At 32.8% G+C, this 21,426-nt stretch overlaps 2 protein-coding genes across 2 annotated transcripts; both read left to right on the top strand.

Annotated features, from left to right (window-relative positions):
* The first annotated feature begins 4,132 nt into the window (after positions 1 to 4,132).
* LOC100797033 (probable UDP-arabinopyranose mutase 5) lies at positions 4,133 to 6,651 on the top strand. The gene is made up of 3 exons (XM_006602774.3): positions 4,133 to 4,217; positions 5,134 to 5,191; positions 5,357 to 6,651. The coding sequence occupies exon 3, from the start codon at positions 5,420 to 5,422 to the stop codon at positions 6,461 to 6,463; it is 1,044 nt and encodes a 347-aa protein (XP_006602837.1). The 5' UTR covers positions 4,133 to 4,217; positions 5,134 to 5,191; positions 5,357 to 5,419; the 3' UTR covers positions 6,464 to 6,651.
* A 12,869-nt stretch (positions 6,652 to 19,520) lies between these two features.
* LOC100796501 (uncharacterized protein At4g13230) lies at positions 19,521 to 21,008 on the top strand. Its single transcript, XM_003551632.4, has 3 exons — positions 19,521 to 19,684; positions 19,871 to 19,981; positions 20,574 to 21,008. Exons 1-3 carry the CDS (start codon positions 19,565 to 19,567, stop codon positions 20,820 to 20,822), a joined length of 480 nt encoding a protein of 159 aa, XP_003551680.1. The 5' UTR covers positions 19,521 to 19,564; the 3' UTR covers positions 20,823 to 21,008.
* Positions 21,009 to 21,426: the final 418 nt, after the last annotated feature.

Raw genomic sequence — 21,426 nt, 5'->3', positions numbered from 1 at the left:
CTCATAAAATAGTTTATTAAAATTATCATTGTTTTATTTAAAATTAATTTTTTGGATTTCTTTAGCTATTAACTATTTAATCTCTTTTTTCTAAACAAAGTTATGATATTGGTGAAGAGTTGTTGTTCATTACTTACGGTACCAATAAAAAGATTAACAGTTACTTATAATATTTTAATTAAAATTTATTTTCAAATATAATTTTACGATATTTTTTTTGAAATATATTAGTACTAAAAAAAATTTGGGGCCTTTTTTTATGGGGGCCTAAAGCCCTTGTTTGGGCTGCTTGGGCCTTAAGCCAGTCCTAAGCCTCTAGAGCCTGAATTGTGTCTTATATTTGGAGTTGCACTTATTGCGTTATGGACAAATAGGAATGAGTAAATCTATGTAGCAAATCACATGCCTCCATTTGGATGGTTCACAAGGTACAATGTGATGTCAAAGAGGTCATGAAAGCTTGTGACCATAGTTATTAAAATTGGACTAGTCCGACCAATTGGATCGAACCTGATGTTTAGGGTAGTTCGATTAAGATGCAATATAGGAAATGCAAGTGATCCAGTTCGATTTGATTAGGTTTGATGAAACCCGATCATCCGGACCAAATTGGCTTGATCAAGAAGTTATTTTTCAGTTTCTATAATATGTTAAATTGTTAATAGCTAATTATTACATGACATATAATATGCTCTTTTAATATTATTTATTTTATTTTGATAACAATATATAATAACTAATTATTACCATGTTGATCATGATATGATGTAATATTTATGTGTTTTATATATTTTCACTAAACTTATTTATGATCATCTAATAACTTTTGTATTCAGTCTTGGAAAATAAAAATTTTTGTAGTTATTTAATAATAATACCTACAAAATTATTTATAGTAATAAATGATTATATAATATTTATAGTTTGATCGTGACAATGAAATTAATTTTAGAGTAAAAATATGAATTGATCATATTTTGTTAGGTGTATTATATATTTTAATTTTTTCTATATATATATTGGGTCAACCATATCAATAAGTGACTTGCCCATTGTACCTTTGACACACTGACTTAGTACTCTCAACATACAAGGTTAAAAAGGATTTTTCTCCTTTTACGTTTGATTTTGCTCCATTGAATTCTTTTTTCGCAAAATTGATTGAGTGCTCTTGTAGATCAATCAATTTCGAGCAAAACCCATGCTTAAACTTGAGTAATTGCAAAAACAATCTTTCGCAAAATTGTTGTGTAAACCAAACATGTTCCTTTTTTATTTTCTCCTGATTGCTCGCTCATTGGTCAACGATTTTGAAACCAATAGAGGGTTTTTGAAGATAAACCAATTTCAAGCAAGTCCAACACTAGAACTTGATTTTCGTTCAAAAATGAAAGAGAATTTGCCAAAAAAAGTGATCTAGCATATTGTTGTGCAAATGTAGTTTGTCCTTTACATTTTATTTTCCTTTTTTTTAATCAAACCTTTGGCAAATTTGGTTATGGGTTTTCCCCTTCATTCGTTCTCCATCTAGTCGCAAAAAATGGTTGTAGCATGTGGGTCAATCTACAGGTCAACGAAAATCATTTTCTAGCATCTAGGCGAAGAACATGAATTGTGTTCAAAAACAAATTGGGAGGGAAGCTAGGATTGCAATGGTAAAAAAATGGGGGAAGGAAAAAATAGAAGAAATCTCCATAGGTGACAAAATAGTTCATTGACTTTTGGCTAACAAATAAGTCCATCTTACTCATTCCACTCACTAAGAAACACACATGTACATTTCTCATGACAATTTAGACCAAAAATGCCACTTAGGAGAACCCGTGAGAGTTAATGGTAAGATCATTTTATCACACTTTTTACACATTGAAAGGCGAAAAATTATTTTTCTATCTTTTAGGAACTGAAGTGATAATGCTTGACACTTTCAAGGATTGAAATGAATATTTATTGAATAACTAAACTATTGTGGTGCATAAAACCGTTCCAAATATTTGATAAAATTTTAGGTCCTGCTCGGGGTGGTTTCTCGTTTTGAATTTCAAAATTTTTAAAAATAAAAATCAATTTCAGTTTTGAGTTTCAATTTATTCTTTATTTTTAGTTTTTAAAAAGATGCTACAAATTAAATATACATAAAATAAATCAATTGTTTTTTATCTTATCTCCCTTTACTATGGAATAATGGTAGAGGTAGTGAGATAAGAGTGGTGGTGTCGATGAAATGATGGTGATGACAGTGAGGGTGATAATAGTGGTGGTGAGGTTGGAATAGTGACAACAAGGATTAACTTATTTTTCTTATATATTTTCCTTTATTAATATTTTAATTTTTTTTATATTACTCACCTTTGATCCATCTCTGAATTCAATTATAGATGATTTTTATGACATGCAAGATAAATGTTTCGTGTTTTGATAGATTATTAATGTAATTAACATTTTGAAATATCAATTTATGAATATTTTGTGTACAAATCAATTATATATATTTGTTAGATAAATTTTATTTTTTATGATTAGCCCCCTTGTCATCCAAGTTTGGGTTCACCCTTGTCTCTAATTCATTGGATCAAAGATTAATCTCGCTAGGTGCATAACTATCGTTGGTTCAAGAAAATTTTACCTACAATTGAAATCGAATTCTCCTAATAAATCGTTCTCCACATGTGAACATAATAAGATTTACACAACTACGTCAATCTTTTGGTTAGTTCATATGAATTTACATGTCAAGGAAAAGTAAAGTAAATTAATAAAGAGAAAAATTATTAGAAGTATTATTTTATTTACTTAAGAATTATTTTTTTTCCAAATTGTTAATAGATGATTTATCTAAACTTAATTTTTCTAAATTTCTTTTTATACTTTCTATATCTATTCTATATCACTCTTGAATCTAATGGCCTCTACTTCTTGAGGTACATTATTTAATTTATATTTTGGCTAGATATTGTTGTTCATTTATTTACTTAGTCATCATTATATTAACTATATAACTTTATTTTATTTTTTGGAATTTATGAATGAAAAAATATAATTAAAAGAAAAATTTTCACTAAAAGTTGTCAGTCAAATTTTTTAATAGAAACTAATAACTAATCATCAATCGACAGATACAATAATATTGACTAGTGAAGGCTTAGTATTCAATTTGACTCTTAAATTTTATTAAGGTATTTAATTGAGTTCTCATATTTTTTAAAGTTTCAATTAGGGGCACTTGTCGTGCCAAATGTAACATATCCTCTTTGATTTTCTTTTGATTTCTCCCTCTTTACTCAACGTATTCAAAAATTAATCGAGGGATTTTGCTCCCCATCACTAGACAAACAAAACACACCCATAACTTTATCTTCTCGTGGTCGCAAAATGGACATATCGTTGAATCTCCTCCGCAGGTCAACATGACCCAATTTCAATAAGAAGCGACTCTTGCACGCAGGAGCATCAGGTCAATGACAATGGTGAAGGATTGAGGTGCACTATTTTGGTGAAGACGTTTGGGTGGTGCTACGTTTGAAATCTCGCTGGAGAATGAGAGGTTGATGGAGATAGAGAAATTGTTAATGACGTCCGTCAAAATTGGCAAAAAGGGTAATATTGATGCAACTTTAAAAACTTGAGGACCTAATTAAAGTTTTTAAAAATATAAGGATCCATCTGAGCATTTTAATGAAACTTGACAAGTAAATTGAGTATTAAGCCAGAAATTGAAGTACGTATGAATTTCTCAAATCACAACAACTCCGTAAATAAATAAAAATGGCTCCTTGTCTAGAGTCCGAGTTTGAAAAGCAGGCCCAAGCCGGAGTGTGGTATTATTGGCATACGGCACATGGCACGTGAGAGAGAAGCGTGTGAAGAGAAAAGCCGAAGCAGGCGTAACTTTTTTCTTTTTCTTTTTGTTATTATCAGTTTCGTGTTTTCTCTCTTCTTCTTGTTACAAGAGAGAGATTCAAGGATCTGGTGCCCCTTCTTCCTTCCCCTTGTGTTGTGTTGTTGGGACCAATTCTTTAATCAGCGAGAGAGAGGGGGCGCAATAGTAGCCTTTAGCTTCTTTATTATTATTGTTTAGGGATGAGTGAGGTGAATGAATGAGAACAAAAACTCCGCCATCGCTCTTGTCTCTCACCATTGACTCTGCCGTCCTTAATCTCCCCGACATCTCCGATCTCTCCCATATCCCTGATCACATCCTCCTCGACCTCTTTTTGGTACGAGTACCACTACTTCTCTTTTTTTTTTTTCTCTCTTGTACTTAGTAGTTAACTAAGGTTGTACTTGCATACCTTCTTTTTCTTCTTGATTCTTCTGATTGATTGCGACATGCCCTTTTGCTTTTATTAACATCTCTTCTCTAGATCTCCCTTAAAAATCAAGGCTTGCTCGTAAATTTATGTTGTTGCACTCGTATCATTGAAAGGTTCTGCAGCTGCAAACTCTTTTGCCTTTGTTTTCTTATCATTTTTTGAAAGGAAAGAAAAAAAAAGAAACTTAGATGTAGTTCTTTAAGCAATGTTCTCCTATCAAAATCTTAGTTTCATTTTATCGCCCTATGCTGTTGGTTTATAGAAAGCATTGCTACATGAATTGTTGAGGTGAGATTCCAATTCTGATTAGAGAACAATACCGAAAGTACATAAGGAATTGCATATAAGTTTTGTACTTCTTGAAAATCCCGAGGACTCATGCTAAGCAAAATTATGAAACAAATCTCAATTCTCACTGGTACAAGATTGAATTGATATAGTTATGTTGTTTGGTCTTTTTTGGGGAGGAGGGTTGGTTGAGGATTTCCTAGAATCAGATTTTCTTTTACTTTCTGCTTTCTTGTTTGGGATATCGAATCTTGAAAATTGTTTATCCCTGTTGCTGTAAATGTTGATTTGGTTCTTACTTCTTAACTGCATCAAACGAGTGAGGCTTTTTCACAAGTTTTTTTGTGGAATTTGAGACACGTGTTTCATAATTAATTGGGGATGGGAATGTCAAATATTATGGATCTGGTTTCAATCCTTTTGTCGTCTATATATTATTATGAGTGATGGTTCTTGCGTTCTACCCTGAAGTTTTATTTTATTCTCACTATCGTTCAGCATCCTCATTGCATTACTTAATTTTCATGGACAGAGAATATTGAAGGCTGGGAAGCTGACTGAGAAAGTTCTGAGACTTTTTATAGCAACTGGTAAGGATGAAGTCCTCTCATTTGTTCAGGCACTCAATATCCAACATATTTTGACCCCTGTGCTTCCTACCAGTGAGTTATTTTAAGATTTTATCTAATACCTTACAGTAGCTGTTCCTGTAGTGGCAAAGGTTTGTTTTCTGACCTTTGAATATCTATGTGCAGGGTGTTCTGAGGCAAAACCAGACTATTAGTTTGTGGGATAGTCTGTATTCTGTACCTTGCAAGATGTCTCAAGCAGTTATCAACGAAAATGAAGTGGACATTGTGATTGGTGCACTGCACTCTGATCTTACAACTTTTATGAATGAATGGAAGCCAATTTTCTCCCGTTTTCACCTGATAATAATAAAAGATCCTGATCTCAAGGAGGAACTCCGAATTCCTGAAGGGTTCAGTGTGGATGTGTATACAAAGTCTGAGATTGAGCGAGTGGTGGGTTCTTCCACTTCTGTTCGCTTCTCTGGCTACTCTTGTAGATATTTTGGCTTCCTAATTTCACGGAAAAAGTATGTTGTCTGCATTGATGATGATTGTGTTCCTGCAAAAGATAATTTAGGGATACTGGTGGATGCTGTGGCTCAGCATATTGTGAACCTTCAGACTCCTGCCACCCCTTTCTTCTTTAATACTCTGTATGATCCATTCTGTAAGGGTGCAGATTTTGTTCGCGGGTACCCATTCAGCCTGCGAAGTGGGGTTGATTGTGCTCTGTCATGTGGGTTATGGCTCAATCTGGCCGACCTTGATGCTCCAACACAAGCTCTCAAGCCTGGACAGAGGAATTTGCGATATGTTGATGCAGTTGTGACTGTTCCTTCGAGAGCCATGGTGCCTGTGAGTGGAATCAACATTGCCTTTAACCGTGAAGTTGTTGGTCCAGCATTAGTCCCAGCTTTGAGGCTTGCAGGGGAAGGGAAATTGAGGTGGGAAACTATGGAAGATATATGGTGTGGAATGTGTGTGAAAGTTATATGTGATCACCTAGGTCTTGGTGTGAAAAGTGGGTTACCTTATGTTTGGAGAACAGAAAGGGGTGATGCGATACAAAGCTTGAAGAAAGAATGGGAAGGGGTGAAATTGATGGAGGATGTTGTTCCTTTCTTTCAGTCATTAAGGTTACCTCAATCAGCAACTACAGCAGAGGATTGCGTGGTCGAGATGGCCAAAACAGTGAAGGAGCAACTGGGGAAGGTTGATCCTATGTTTTCGGCGGCTGCTGAAGCCATGGAAGAGTGGGTCAAGCTCTGGAAGTCAGTTAGATCTGTTTGAAGCTCCCGAACTTGAGGACTCTCGTAGGAGTGGAGGTTATTGCCTTATTGGCTTCTATATTTCTTTATTTTATTTAACTAATTTATATCTGCCTTTTTTTTCAGTTTGTAGTGAACTAAGCTTACATTTTACCTGACACAGTTAGACTAAAGGCTGAATAAAATGAGTACTTATTGGCTTTGTGACAATTGAATAAATGCTTTGTCTTGCTTTGTCAATAATTGGTCTTTGAACAGAAGTCCGACTCTGCTATTTATCTTTGTTTCTTTATAACTTCTCTAAAAAGAGAGAACACATGCTTTGATGTTTACAAACAGATTCAATCACAAATGACAAGGAAACAATTTTTAGAACATGATTGGAATTGCTTCTGCAAACCAATATCATATTTGGAGACCAGTAACTTGATTTTCATTTATTCTCTATTGTCATCATAGAATTTGGGTTCGATTCTAACTCAATCCAAAAGTTAGTTCATAGGATGAGGATTGTCTTCTATTTATATATATTATCTTGACTATATCACTAGTCCATGTGAGATCTCTAATCCTTTTCCCTCATGTCAAGCATAGGAATTTTTGAGTGTAAGTTGCAAAACTGAACATCAATAACCACCTGATAACTAGTGGTCAGATAAGGTTTGAGTTATACCATTTTAGAATTTGGATTTAGGCCATGCAAAAGAAACTATAGCAACCCAACAATAATTTGTCTCGATGTTCTAAGTAATTGTGGATAATAATAGGCCATGCGTAAAAACCATGAATGGCTTTAGGTTAAGTTACATTTCATGCAATATAAGTTATAATTGACTGGGTGCTTAACATGACACAATATATAATTGGGTTGCTATAGTTTCGGTCTAACTCTTAAATTTTTTTTAGGTGATATGATATTCACACTCTTGTTTGATCTTTCCACCTTCATTTTTTTACCGTGTATCTTTGTTGTGTAACCGAGGAGGATAAATCGGAGATATTTACACCTATGAATCATGAGCAATCATATAAGTGAATATGACACTACCCTTTAATTCAAAACCTTAAGGTTTAGGTTTATGGGTCTTGTTCTTACTTATATGATTCTCAACCTTCTCATTCTTACACGATATGAGATTTTACTTCACACTTGCACTCCAACAATCTTCCTCACAAGTGTGAGTCTTTTTTACATGGTAGCCTCTTCCTCAAGCAGAAATCATTTTTATTCATGAGTATTTTCATGGTGGCCATTATCCACATGCTCTAGATACTTGCATCACCGCTCCACTCACAGAACAAGTTGTTTGGATCCACCGTTAGGAAAACTTCCGATACAAAGAATTCCCTGGCCAAGGATCTACTGCCACCATCTTATTTGTCTGAGTCAGTCACCAAGTCGAACTATCGACTCTGATATCAATGTTGGAAAATTGAGGGGGTAAATATCGGGGGGATTTAGACCAATGAGTCATGAACAACCATATAAGTGCATTTGACACCATATCTTAACCTAAAATCTTAAAGCTCAAGTTTATGAGTTTTCTTTTCACTTATATAGTGCTCTGATGTAGGACTTTGTGTCACACTTGTACCTTAATAATATCTCATTCAAGTGTGAGTCTCTTCCACATGATAGTCTCTTCCTTGAGCGAGTATCCAATGATGACCTTTAGAATTTAATCGTGGCTATCCTGATTCATTTGACCATTGCTGCCAACATACTTTGGTACTTTGCACCGCCACAACACTTGCAAGATTTGTTGCTTGGTCTTCATGCATGAGCTCACTCATGAGGAAGACTTTTCATGTCCATGGATCTTTCACTACCATTTTACTCGTCTGAGTCGGTCACCAAGTCGAAGTATCGACTTTCATACCAATTTTTGAGAAATTGAGGGGGATAAATATTTGAGAGATTTACATCAATGGGTCATGAACAACTATAGAAGTGAAATGATATCACATTTTAATCCAAAACTTTAAGACTCTAGTTTATGGGTCTTGCCTGGTGCTCAACCTTTTATTTTTTCGTTACTATATGTTGATGATATATTGATTGTTGGTAACCATTTGTGTGATGTGAATGAGTTGAAATCATTGTTGAACAAAGAGTTTGACATGAAGGACTTGGGTCCCCAAGAAAATTCAAGGGATGGAGATTCACTTGAAAAAGAAATCCAAACGGTTATGGCTCTCACAACAAGGTTATGTTGAGAAGGTGCTAGACAAGTTCAACATGAACAATGCGAAGCCTGTGAGTACTCCATTGGCAAAACATTTTAAGCTTTCTATAGATCAATGTTTGAAGATAGATGTTGAGTTGGAGTACATGTCAAAGGTTCCCTATGCTAATGCTGTTGATTGCTTGATGTATGTTATGATGCATACTAGACCGGATTTGACACATGCTGTAAGTGAAGTCTGGATCTTGAGGTACTAAAGGGAACAGGTCATGATATTATATTTGGTAGTCAGCAAGGTGATCTTTCAGTTGTAGGATATGTGGATTTTGACCATGCTGGTGATCTGGATGACAGTCTCTTGTAAGTGGGTCTATTTGTTGGAAATCCATTATTTAATCTTGTGTGGCAATGTCAGCAATTGAAACAGAGCATATGGCGGTAGCAGAGGCTAGCAAGGAAGCTGTGGTTAGTAGGGCTAGTGAAGGAGTTGGGCATCAAGCAAGGTGGAGTTCAGTTGCATTGTGATAGCCAGAGTGCTTTTGACTTGACAAAAAATCAGGTGTATTATGCTAAAACTAAGCATATTGATGTGAGGTTCCACAAGATCAAGGAGTTGATGACATCTGGTCAGATTTTGTTCAGGAAGGTTCACACTTTAGATAATGCAGCTGATATGTTAACCAAGGCGATCACAACTGACAAGTTCAAGCATTGCTTGGATTTGTTGAATGTTGCCAAGTGCTAGACATGACAGGACCTCCAACCTAGGAGACCAAGGTGGATTTATTATTTATCTTCCACGAGACTAAATATTCGCCAAGGTGGAGATTGTTGTACATGACTCATATTTTATGGGCTGAACAAAATGATAGAGTAAAGCATAAAGGCCACCCGTTGTTGGGTTATAAAGTGGGTTGGGGTGTGGGTAAAGTCCACAATGTGTAATATTATATATTGTGATGTAATCTTATTGTTTATGAATAAGAAATAGAAATAGTTGCTTTGCTCCCGAGGACATAGGCATACTTCTCAAACCTCGTTAAATCTCTTGTATTTGTGTATATGTGTGATTTCTCTTATACCTTTTAGAATTCTGGTTGCTATTGCTAACAATTGGTATCAGATGGCGCTTAACTCTAAGGCCAAATTCGAAGTGGGAAAGTTCGATGAAACTGGAAATTTTGGATTGTGGTAAAAGCGAGTTAAGGATTAGGCTCAACAAGGTCTTCTAAAGGCGTTGCACAAATCAAAGCCTAATAATATGGAGGCTTTGAATTTGGAGGAGTTGCAAAAGAAGGCTACAACAACCATACGCTTATGTTTGGCAGATGAAGTTCTCTATCACGTGATGAAGTTGATGTCTCCGGGGGAGGTATAGAAGAAATTGGAGAGTCAATATATGTCGAAATCATTGACGAACAAATTGTATTTGAAACGTAAATTAGTTGAAGATGCAAAAGGGTTCAGATCTCCAACAACATGTGAATGCCTTCAATCAGATTAACAATGACTAGCAAGGCCGGATGTAAAGTTTGAGGATGAGGATAAAACATGTATTCTGTTGTGTTCTTTGCTTTCTTCTTATGAACATTTGGTGACAACCTTAACATACGAGAAAGACTCAATCAGTCTGAAGTTAATATAGGCTGCACTTATGTCTCACTCTAAACGGAGACAAAATGCAGTGGAGAGTTTGCAAGGCGATGGTTTGTATGTGAAGGGGAAGCATGAATGTGAAAGGACACAAGACAAGAGTTTTGGTGATAAACAGAGGAAGAAGTCCAAGTCCAAAGAACACAAGAAAACAATGGAGTGCTACAAATGCAACTAGAAGGGGCATTTCAAAAAGGATTGCCTAGAGTTGAAGAAATCTGGTTAAAGAACGTCTCGCTTAGCAAATGTGGCAGAGACTGATGATTTAGACTACTACACTAAAGGAGATGTCTACTACAATGAGAGAGATGTTCTCTCTGGTTCATGTAGTCAGTTGACAGATGCATGGATTCTTGATTCTAGATATTATTACCATATGACTCCCAACAGGGAGTGGTTCACTACATACAGGTCCGACAATTTTGACAGTGACTGTATGGGTAACAACAAAACGTCTGGTAATGAGACAATTACATATTGCTATGGATGATGGTGGAGTGAGAACGTCGTGTGATGTTTGACATATCCCTAAATTAAGGAAAAATTTGATCTCACTTGGTACCTTACATGCTAATGGTTTTAGTTGCAGAAGTAATGGAGATAAGGATACCCTCAGAGTGTGTAAAGGGGCGTTGACTGTGATGAAAGCACAATAGACTGTAGGAAACATTCTCAGCAGTGAATATGGCATGCTACCTACTCAATCAATCACCACGAGCATCATTAGATGAGAAAGTTGTAGGGGAAGTTTGGACAGGTAACCCTGTTGATTTTTATGATTTGAAAATATTTGGGTGTTATGCTTTTGTGCATATTTCTAGTGATGAGATCTAAACTCGACCCAAAGTCAAACAAGTGTATTTTCGTAGGTTATTCCAAAGGTGTGAAAGGGTTCAAGTTTTGGTATCCGGTTTCTAAGAAGATTGTGATCAACAAGGATGCAGTGTTTGATGAACAATCCATGTTGCCAAAGATAGTTGATACAACTATGCCAATATCTGATGGAGCTTCCCCTAACTCCATGGGGATTTAGGTGGACCTAGAGCACCTGTTGGTGATTCTTGAGAGCGTAAAAGCATGCAGTCCAAGACCTGAGGCGACACCCAGACCTGAGCCTAGATCTGGGTCTAGGTGGACAACATCAGAAGTACAATCTTGTCAATGATAGAGATCATCACACCATTAAACCCGTTGTCTGATATTGGTTTGAAGAATTGACTAAATTGACAGCTTTTGCACTTTTGACTAGTGTTGTAGATCTTTATACCTTTCAAGAGGCTATGAATAGCTTGAAGAAAGACAAATGGATGGGTGTTATGGTGGAGGAGATGAAGTCTTTAGAAAAATTAGACATGGGAGCTAGTTGAGCTTTCTATGTGCAAGAGAGTCGTAGGATGCAAATGGGTTTACAAGAGGAAACCTCCAGTATTATTAAAAAGGAAGGGAAAAGTTCAAGGCTCGCTTAGTAGCAAAGGGATATGGACAATAGAAGGAGATTGATTATGATGAGGTTTTCTCCCTAGTCGTGAGACACCTTTATCAAGACGATGTTAGCCTTGGTAGCCTGTCGTGACATGCACTTGGAGCAGATGAATGTGAAGATAATCTTTCTTCATGGTGATCTACAGGAAGAAATTTACATGAAGCAGCTAGAGGGGTTCAGTAAAGGTGGACTGAGTTGGTTGGTTTGTAAGTTGAAGAAGTTTTTGTATGGATTGAAATAGTCTCCAAAGAATGGTATAAATGGTTTGATTCCTACATTCTTCGGATTGGTTACATGCGATGTGAGTATGACTGTTGTGTTTATGTTAGAAGCCTTGATGATGGCTTAAATGAGTAAGATGGTGGTGACAACGAATCCATGGGTATGAAGATCCCTTGTATTGAAAGTCTCCTTGATGGGTGATCCATACATGGAGGCCAAGCAGCGGGTCTCGTAGGTGTTGCGATGGTACAAGATACTAGAATATGTTAGCGACAATGCTAGACGAGCTGAGGTAGGCACAATTAAGCTCTAAGAGCCATTATTGGATACTTGTGGAATAAAATGAATTTAGCTCGAGAAAAAGACTACTATGTGGAAGAGACTGACACTTGAGGGGAGATTATTGAAGTATAAGTGTGAGGTGAAATCTCATATCGAGTAGAAATAAAAAAGTTTAGCGTCATATAAATGAAGAGAAAATCCATAATCTTGAGTCTTAAGGTTTTAGGTTAAATTGTGGTGTCAAGTTCACATATGTGATTGCTCATGATCCGTTGGTGTAGATCTTCTTGGTATTTATTCCCTTGGTTACACAACAATCTTGTTAACAATTGACAAGATATATAACAAAAATTTATTTTCGTTAAATTTGTGACATGTAAAAAAAAAATGTTGTTATCGAAGAAATAATGATGGCATGAAAATTCACATGGAGAAGACCATGGAGGACAAGGAAGAACAATGCAATGCTTGTAGTAAAGAAAGTGAGATGTTTGAAGACGAGGTATGAGATGTTTGAGTGTGTGTTTGAATAGTTTCCAAAATCATGGTGATGTGAGTCAATTTTGATTTCAATTCATTTTTGTATGTTTGAATTATTTTCAAAATCATGGTAGAATTATGATGCATAAAAATCATGATAGAGTTGAAGCAAGGAGGAATAATTTCTACTTCTACCAAAATCAATTTCATAAAAAAAAAGTAGGGTGAAGGGGGGCATGTGTATCCGTACATATCTCCGTGTAATATTTGTCATTCATAATTAAGAGACTTGACTTAGATCAATCAGGTCAATGGGTTTTTTTTATTTACATGAGGCCACGGTGCATATCTATATCAACAAAAGGACATTTAACTTCAAATAGGTTCTACTTTATTATTAAAGCTTTTATTTTAAACTTCAAAGTAATTTTTAAGTAAAAAAAATTGAGTCAATCATAACCTTACAACTGTATTTTTTTTTCTTCTAATCGTTGTCCCTTAATGCAATAGTTAAGAAATAAAAAATTAACAGATTTTTTTAGAAAATGTATCATTTAATTTTAGAAATCAAATTTACATCCATCATGATTTCAATTAAAACTTTTTCATTGTTGATTATTTAACTATTATCATTAGGATAATGGAAATATGATAACTTATTTCACTATGCATTTAATAACTAATGCTTGAGTTATAAATATTTCCAAATAAAATTAGAATATTTTCCATAATAGATATTTATAATCATAGACGGAAAAAACCTCTTCTATCTTATTTCATATGATGCACAATCATGTTTACGAATAAACTTTCATTCAATAAAAAAATTATGGAAAAAGTGCTTGATTAATCAGCTTGATTAATCAATTTAATCAAATGATGCCCAGGGTTCCCAATAGATTCAATAATCAAAGCAAAGCTAGCCATGAAATCGGTCTACAAATTTTAAAACCGAAGGTAATCGTTGAACACACATTAGAGTACGAAGTCCAAAATTATTAACTACTAAGTGTAATTTGAAAAGCTTATGAATTCTTGGAAATTTCTCATAATTGTCTAATTTTTCATGACTTAAAATATATATGAATAGAACTTCCCTGCCGAGGTGAAGTCATTGTATGTGATCAATCTGAACCCAACTTCTCGCCATTACCTGGTGACATTAATAAATACATATAAGCACACAAATCAAGCAATTATTGCCTTGCACTCATAGTCCACATTCTGACAATATAATACACAACAAAATTCTCAAGCATATATATATGTCAGATAAAAGAATAAAAAACTTACCATGATTGGTTACAATGCCTAAGGAACAACCTCAAATGAGGGTCCAAAAGTAATTTTTACATTGCATATGATGTATCCTAAATTTCTTATTGGCTTACATTAATGATATATTCATTTTGTACAAAATCGTATATATATATATATATATATATATATATATATATATATATATATATATATAATAAGTTAATAAATTTTACAAACATTTGTTAAGGGACACAGTCTTATTTTTTAATACAAGTGTATTAGCAAATTACATCAGTGTGTATTTTAAGATATTATACTTATAATAAAAAATAAATATATATATAAACAAAACACACACACACACATATATATATATATATATATATATATATATATATATATATATATATATATGAAAATGTCGAAATGTGTCCACATTCAAGTTCCAATTGAGATCGAAATTCCACTTACCATGGTTTGGGAAGGGTTTCTATTGACTTGACCAGTTGGATGGAAGGGTTTCTATTGACTTGACCAGTTGGATAAAGCGAGCTACCTGACTGAGGCTCTTCAATGATCATTCTCATCTGGATTCCAAGAAATTCAGCATATATATAATTTGCATTGCCTCGACAATTCTTTACTGCAGATGGTTATGACCAAATGGACATGTTATATATATATATATATATATATATATATATATATATATATATATATATATATTAACGTGTGGATGCTTACAATGGATCACTCAAAATCGTGATAATTACATTAAAGTGCATGCATAATATATAGCTTATTATATATATGGCTAATAACAAGATAAGATTAAAGGCCATGCAAAGTATATCATGAGTGTTTATGGATCACTCATCAAAATGGAAGAGTTGTTCCCCATTGGGGCAACTATATTCTCTTAAGTATTTTAAGGTCCCGAACTTTAATAGGTTTGATGGGATCATGAATCTGCTCCAGCATTTGAAGACCTACTGTGTATAGAAGGCGATATGGTAAAAAAATTAGAGGTTCATTGTAACATTGGTTCGTTCTTAGGATTGACGATGTTCTCCACAAATTAATGTGTTCCTTTGACACATCTTGTGTGAAAAGAAAGTTGTTTATAAAAATCACAGTTTAGCCTTTCAAAGAAAAAAAAAAGTCTTCTCAATGCATTTTTTCCTCACTCACTACTTAATTAGAAAACTTCGAAAGAGATTACTCCTTCCAAAACTTCCTCAAGTCAAATATATTTAACTTTAACTTTGAAATTCTAATGTTGTGATACATAAAAGAAAATACATCTTTTTGTTACGTGTAATGCTAATCATTTCATTAATGTAGTCTTATACATACATAATGTGTGAATTTCTCTCATTTTAGTATCTATTTGCTTTATTTGAGTGTCTCATGCCTCTTAGTATTACCTTCCTTATCAACCTCTTTGAGGAGAGATTGATAGGACTTGCTCTGAAACGGTGCATTCACTTTGATCATTCTGAGAATTAATGTTAGAATGCCCTAATAGACATGGGTAAATATTGGTTCAACATAGATGTGGCTCCAATTTGGGAACACTTAAAGAATTAATTTAATGCAGAAAAGAAATGTGGAAGCTTTAATAGGAAAATTCGCAGAAGGTGGAGTGTACTGGTGACGCAATTAAGTCGAATCACACCATAATTTAAACTTATCCAAACTATGTTCGTACTTCTTAGGTACATTGGAGACTCCTTGTGTTAGGTTGATGCCTCATATGGAGACTTCATCGATTTGATTACAAGAGAAAGGATTAAGGGGCCACAATGAAAACAGAAAAATTATCAGTAAATAATGTATATGATGGCTTTAAGAAAAGTATCTACCTAAGAAAAAGGTATGAGAAGTAAGCTATCTACAAAGCTAAAAGATCTCCCCAAGAGAACAATATTCAAGTACCAAAGACTTATGCACCTACACATGTTCAAACTATAATTACTACTCTTCCTAATCGTCACAAAATCGCCTAATCAAGCAACAACAATGACCTAATATGGGTTGCTCTTTGGATCTTTCGTCGTTCTTGAAATCCGTCTAATATAGTTAGCAACTCATGGACTTCCCTGGACAACCCTAATATGACTTGCCAATGATCACATGTGGATGTTCTCCAGCATTCTGTTGAAGACTGTGAAGCGTGGTGAAGAGGTTAATTGGTAATGGAAAGTTGGAAATTCAAGAGGACATTCTAGGCACAAGTTGTGGTAATAACCCCAAGGGTGTACACAAGAAAAAAAAAATCCCTTACAAGTAAAATGCATAAAATTGTGAAATTAAAGATGTAAAATGTGTAATTAAGTAAAAAAAATATTGGATGAGATAATATTTTTCTTAGTCTTTACACTTTGAAAGATCACTCTTTAATTATCAATTAGAAAATAACCTTATAATACATAAAAAGGATACAAAACATTTCATCAGATAAAATTACAATTTGAATCTTCTAAGTCTATTTCGTTTCCACTTTGATTCTTCATGTCAATATTTTTCCTAAATTTTTTTCAATTCAATTTAATTCTGTACGTGTCTAACTTTTTGGTTAAATAACAATTTTAGTCCCTTTTAATTTTTTATCGTGATTTTGTTCCCAACTTTAATCTCACAATTTAAAAAATCCATTTGGTTCAACCATTAAATTTGTATATGTTTATTTTTTAAATTGTATCCTAGATCTAATAAATTATTTAAGGTATCATTAAAAAATAATTTTAAATCAATTAAAATATAAAAAAATAAATATATGTATATATAATTGATGATTGAATTAAAATTACATATTTTTTAAAATGTGGAAAATAAAATATGAAAAAATTATGAAGACAAAAATTACAGATAAAAAACAAAAGAGACCAAAATTATTGTAGTTTAGTCAAATTATTTTTTTTCATATCAAACATTATCTGCTAACTTTGCTCTATCTTTTAACTTTTGTTAATTTAGATGACGTGGATACGAGTTCAAGATAATGATGATTGATGGTGGGAGAATGAAGTTATTAAGAGAATTAACTGGTAAGTATCCAAAAAAAAAAATGGTAGGTAATGATGTCTTTACTATAATTATTAGGTGTCTAAAATGAATAATAAAGTTACGGATGAGTTGGCTGCAAAGGAGCATATTACAACAAGCGCGTATTACAACTGGCTACAGAGGTTTCGAGCTGGTCAATTTCAGAATTTTGAATAATAGTTTGATGGTAAAGCGGGGAAAGTATGGAGAAAGAAAATTCTAATTCAAAATTAAAATGTTGTAATGATAATAATAATGCAAAGGACTAAATTGAATGGAAGAAAAAGTATAAAAAAAACATTTAAATCTAAATTAAACATAGAGGAAGAAAATTTTAATTTTGACCCATTATTTTATATATAATGCATATATCTTCTCATAATAGAAATTAAACCAAAGTACAATCATTATAAAACAATAATTATGTGAAAAATAAAAGTTGGTCATGTATTGTTTCAAAGGCAGAAAAAAAAATGTTGCAACATTTGTTAAATGCAAAATAAATTGTATTTATTAAGTTTGTATAATACTTTATTCATATTGTTGCAAAAAAATAAAAATATAGGAAGCAAAATATTAATGTCTAATCATACTTAAAAAGTACTAGTATTTAATAAGATGTACATATCTGAAATCAATACAGTGAAAAAGAAAAGTGTAATTTCTGTTTGATCTTCTTTTTCTCTAGCACCGGTACAATGCCAAGAAGAAGGAATATATCTCTCTCTTCCTCATAAATTAACTATTAGGTTACAAAAGTTGAAACTTGCTTTACTTCTTCACTCATTTCTTGCATTTGCATTCTTTTTTTCTTTTTTCTTTTTATCATTGATGAAAATAAAAAGAAGCAAATTGCAACCTCTGGAAGACAGTGCCAATGGCATCTGCTTCTAAACAAAAAAACAACCTCAGTAGGACAGAAGATGCAACCATGCATCTTGGATAGTTTTTGGGCACAAAAATTCGCTTCCCTGAGAGTGTGAATATAAGGGCATCCCACTGGTAGCTAGAAAGCAAGGACTTAAATATATAGATGCAATGCTAGCAGCAAATGGGTGAAAAGAATTAGAGAGTCTCTCATTGTGAAAGCCTTTAATTTGTTCCAAGCGTGATGAATACCCCATTTCAGATAGCTAAGAACTCAGCTTTTATGTTGGTAGTATGTCCACAATATTGCAGTCTCTGATGCATTCTGGAAATGTGCAAGAATTGTCACAACCTCTCTAAATTTTAAGATTTTTCTTTCAATTCCTTAGAAAACTTATTTGGAGTCGCAAAAGTCTTTTTTGTCAAATTTAAATATTTGTATCTTTTTTAGAATATCCTTTGATTAGGTATAGATATGTATTTGCTATCTGCATGATAAGTATTTTTAAATACATGTGCCATGTTGATGTTGATAAAAGCTTAATTTCTCTTCTTCCCCTACTTTTATAAAGTATCTGTGCAATTGAGAAAATTGTACAAGCCTTCTTCACCTCTTTGGTTATTGTAGAGATTTGTGTTTGAGAGTGCTCCAAACTTTTGAGGTTTTCGTTTATGCTGAATTATATATATGCTGAATTAATGTCTTTGAAAATTTTTATTGGGCGCCACTAATTATTATATTTAAGTTTATCAAATTCGAGAGTTTACGTAAATTCAAAAGAGTTTCATAAATTTGACTCAGATTAAATTCGTAGACTTATAAGAGTTCACTACATATAAAAATAATAACAATATTTATAAATACTATACTAATTAAACATTTCAATAATAAAACAAAATAGTTAATAATAAATTTTACAATACTTAAATAACTAAGTCTAATAATGCATCACTATTAAATAATAACTTGCAGATATTATGGTAGTAGTAGAGCATTTCCATCAAGGAGAATTTGATGTTATTAGAGAAAAAAGTTTGATGCTATTGGATGTGAGAGTTTTTTGATTCCGAACCAACACACTAAATAACTCAAACATTTTGGTATAATTTTCTTAACTTATTGACTTCTTAACTCAGTAGTAATAAATTCAAGAGTTTATCGAATTTACTTAAAATTTATTTAGTCTATCCAAAATATACTAAAAAGAGAGTTAACATAGAAGTCAACTCACAGGAATAAGTAATAAACTCATAAAATCGTAAGAATTAAGAAGTTAACTTAATTTGATAACCATGATTATATTATATCGGTCACACCATACAAAAATATATGCGTACTCATTGATTTTAATTATTTTTATTTTCAAGACAAGAAGTAGAAGAAAAAAGTTTGCCTTTTTGGTATGCATTTTCCTTACAAGTAGCTAATTAACTGTCCTATAAGACTGGGTCTTTATAAGACCATTGATCATGAGTATCTTTTTTCTACCACTAGTGGGCATGAATTACTCTTGTCACCCGAACAAACCGCTGAGGAGCACTATATATACATATTCATAATGATTTACAATACAACAACACCTCATACGATTCCCTAACAGAGAAAAGAAATTAGAAACTAATTTCAAGACACATTAAGACAATGGCAAGCTTCACCCTAGTCACATCCCTCCCAAAGTTTGGCCATGCTGGAGCAGCAATTGCTAGGACTCGTGTCTGGAATCCTAGGGTTTTCGCAGCTGCTACACCTAGAACTATCCAAGTAAATAATTCAAATTTGTGTTTATATATATGTAATAATATGTGTGTGTGATTAATTATAATTTGAGGAAAATGGAAAAAGAAAGTTGAATATGGCTTATAGTCTAATTATTATATTTTCCAGTTTATATATTAATATTCTTTCCAAAATCTTTTGCTTTACCAATTCTACTATCTTCATTTGTAGGTTCCAAGAGAAGGACCAGCAACCGCTGAAGGCACCACACAAGGAGCTAGTGAAACAGTCAATAACAGTTTGAACGAAGCGCAAGACAAGGCTTACACCACAGCGGAACATGTAATATTACTAGCTAGTGACAGTATCAATGCATGAGGGTAGCCAACTCATAAAATCAACCAATGTCTAACCAATCAGTTATTGATTAGACTGAAATTGGACTCAAATATTTTAAGGTCACAAGTTTAATTGTGTATGAAAAAAAATAATTAAAAAGATAAATCTCAATAAAAATCATCAGTAAGATATTTTAACAAATATTACTCTTGATAAAATTGATAAATACTATCACCAAATATGTAGGTTGTCTGACATTTAATTATTTTAACTTAATCATAAGTCTCACGATTGAGTTTTGAGTATCTAGTTGTATTAAATACTTGAAGGAAAAAATTTTGTGGATCATAATAGTTTTATCTAGCTTAAACATGTGATTACCTTAAGTGGGAGATATTTGTGATCTAGATAAAAAAGTTTGGTGAATATTTCACACTAATGACATTGTTGAAATAAATAAAGCCAAATTGAAAGAAAGAATACACTATAATATTAAAACTTAATTTGTTAAATATTTCACACTTATACTAAAAAATTAATTCATATATATACACTATTTTTTTTAAACCCTAATTGATCTTTAACATTCAAACAGGTGGCTAACAAGACAAATGAGGTGGCTGGTCAGATGTCAGCAAGTGCTCAAAATATGGCTGGTAAAGCAAAGCAGACAATGCAAGAGGCATGGGAATTCAGTAAGAACAAAGCCAATACCGTGGTAGGAAAGACTAAAGAATCAGCTGAACACGCCAAAGATAATGTGGTAGGAAAGACTAAAGAATCAGCTGAATACGTCAAAGATAATGCAGAGGCAGTGAAGAAGAACATGAACTCAAAGAACTGATTTAATGTCTCCATCATATTTCATGGTTACCATTTAAGCACTTTTTTTTTCTTTTTTCTTTTTATACTAATTTCATTTTGTTATGCATGGCATCAAATATGGAGAGGATCGATCGATATGTCTCTTCCCATGTGCCATTGATTAGTTTGAAACAAAAACTCATTTTGTTTCAATTATCAATAAATATTTAAGCCTTTCATTCTCTTGTTGTCTCTGTTGAAAAATGTCTATTCGTTAAAGTAAATTAGAGTAACAATATTTGTTCTTAAAAAATTACTTTATTTTAAGCTATTTCTTAATCTTAAAAGTGAAATTTCAATAATTAATTAATTAAATTTAATAATATTTGGTTTTGACATATGAAAGTTTATTACCTCTAATAACGTATAAATTTAAAATCATTTTTAATTAAAATATAAAATATTATATTATAAAATAATATAACAATATTGCCCTATAAGCATATATGCTAGATCATAGGATTTATTAAATCTATAATATAAATAAATAATTTTTCAAAAAATAAATTATATTTTAGATTTATAATAAATAATTTATATTGTGATACATTATTATTTTTATTTATTGATAATTTCTATTTTAA

This window comes from Glycine max, chromosome 18 (assembly GCF_000004515.6).
Source record: "Glycine max cultivar Williams 82 chromosome 18, Glycine_max_v4.0, whole genome shotgun sequence".
Classification (NCBI taxonomy): Eukaryota; Viridiplantae; Streptophyta; class Magnoliopsida; order Fabales; family Fabaceae; genus Glycine; species Glycine max.
The sequence above is the reverse complement of the archived record's forward strand: the minus strand, read 5'-3'. Positions and strand labels throughout refer to the sequence as shown.

Bases quoted from the DNA above. Each gene is read 5' to 3' on its own strand.
- LOC100797033 (XM_006602774.3), top strand. From the start codon at position 5,420: ATGTCTCAAGCAGTTATCAACGAAAATGAAGTGGACATTGTGATTGGT.
- LOC100796501 (XM_003551632.4), top strand. From the start codon at position 19,565: ATGGCAAGCTTCACCCTAGTCACATCCCTCCCAAAGTTTGGCCATGCT. The intron at 19,685-19,870 runs GTAAATAATTCA...CTTCATTTGTAG, and splicing joins CTACACCTAGAACTATCCAA to GTTCCAAGAGAAGGACCAGC. The intron at 19,982-20,573 runs GTAATATTACTA...ACATTCAAACAG, and splicing joins CTTACACCACAGCGGAACAT to GTGGCTAACAAGACAAATGA.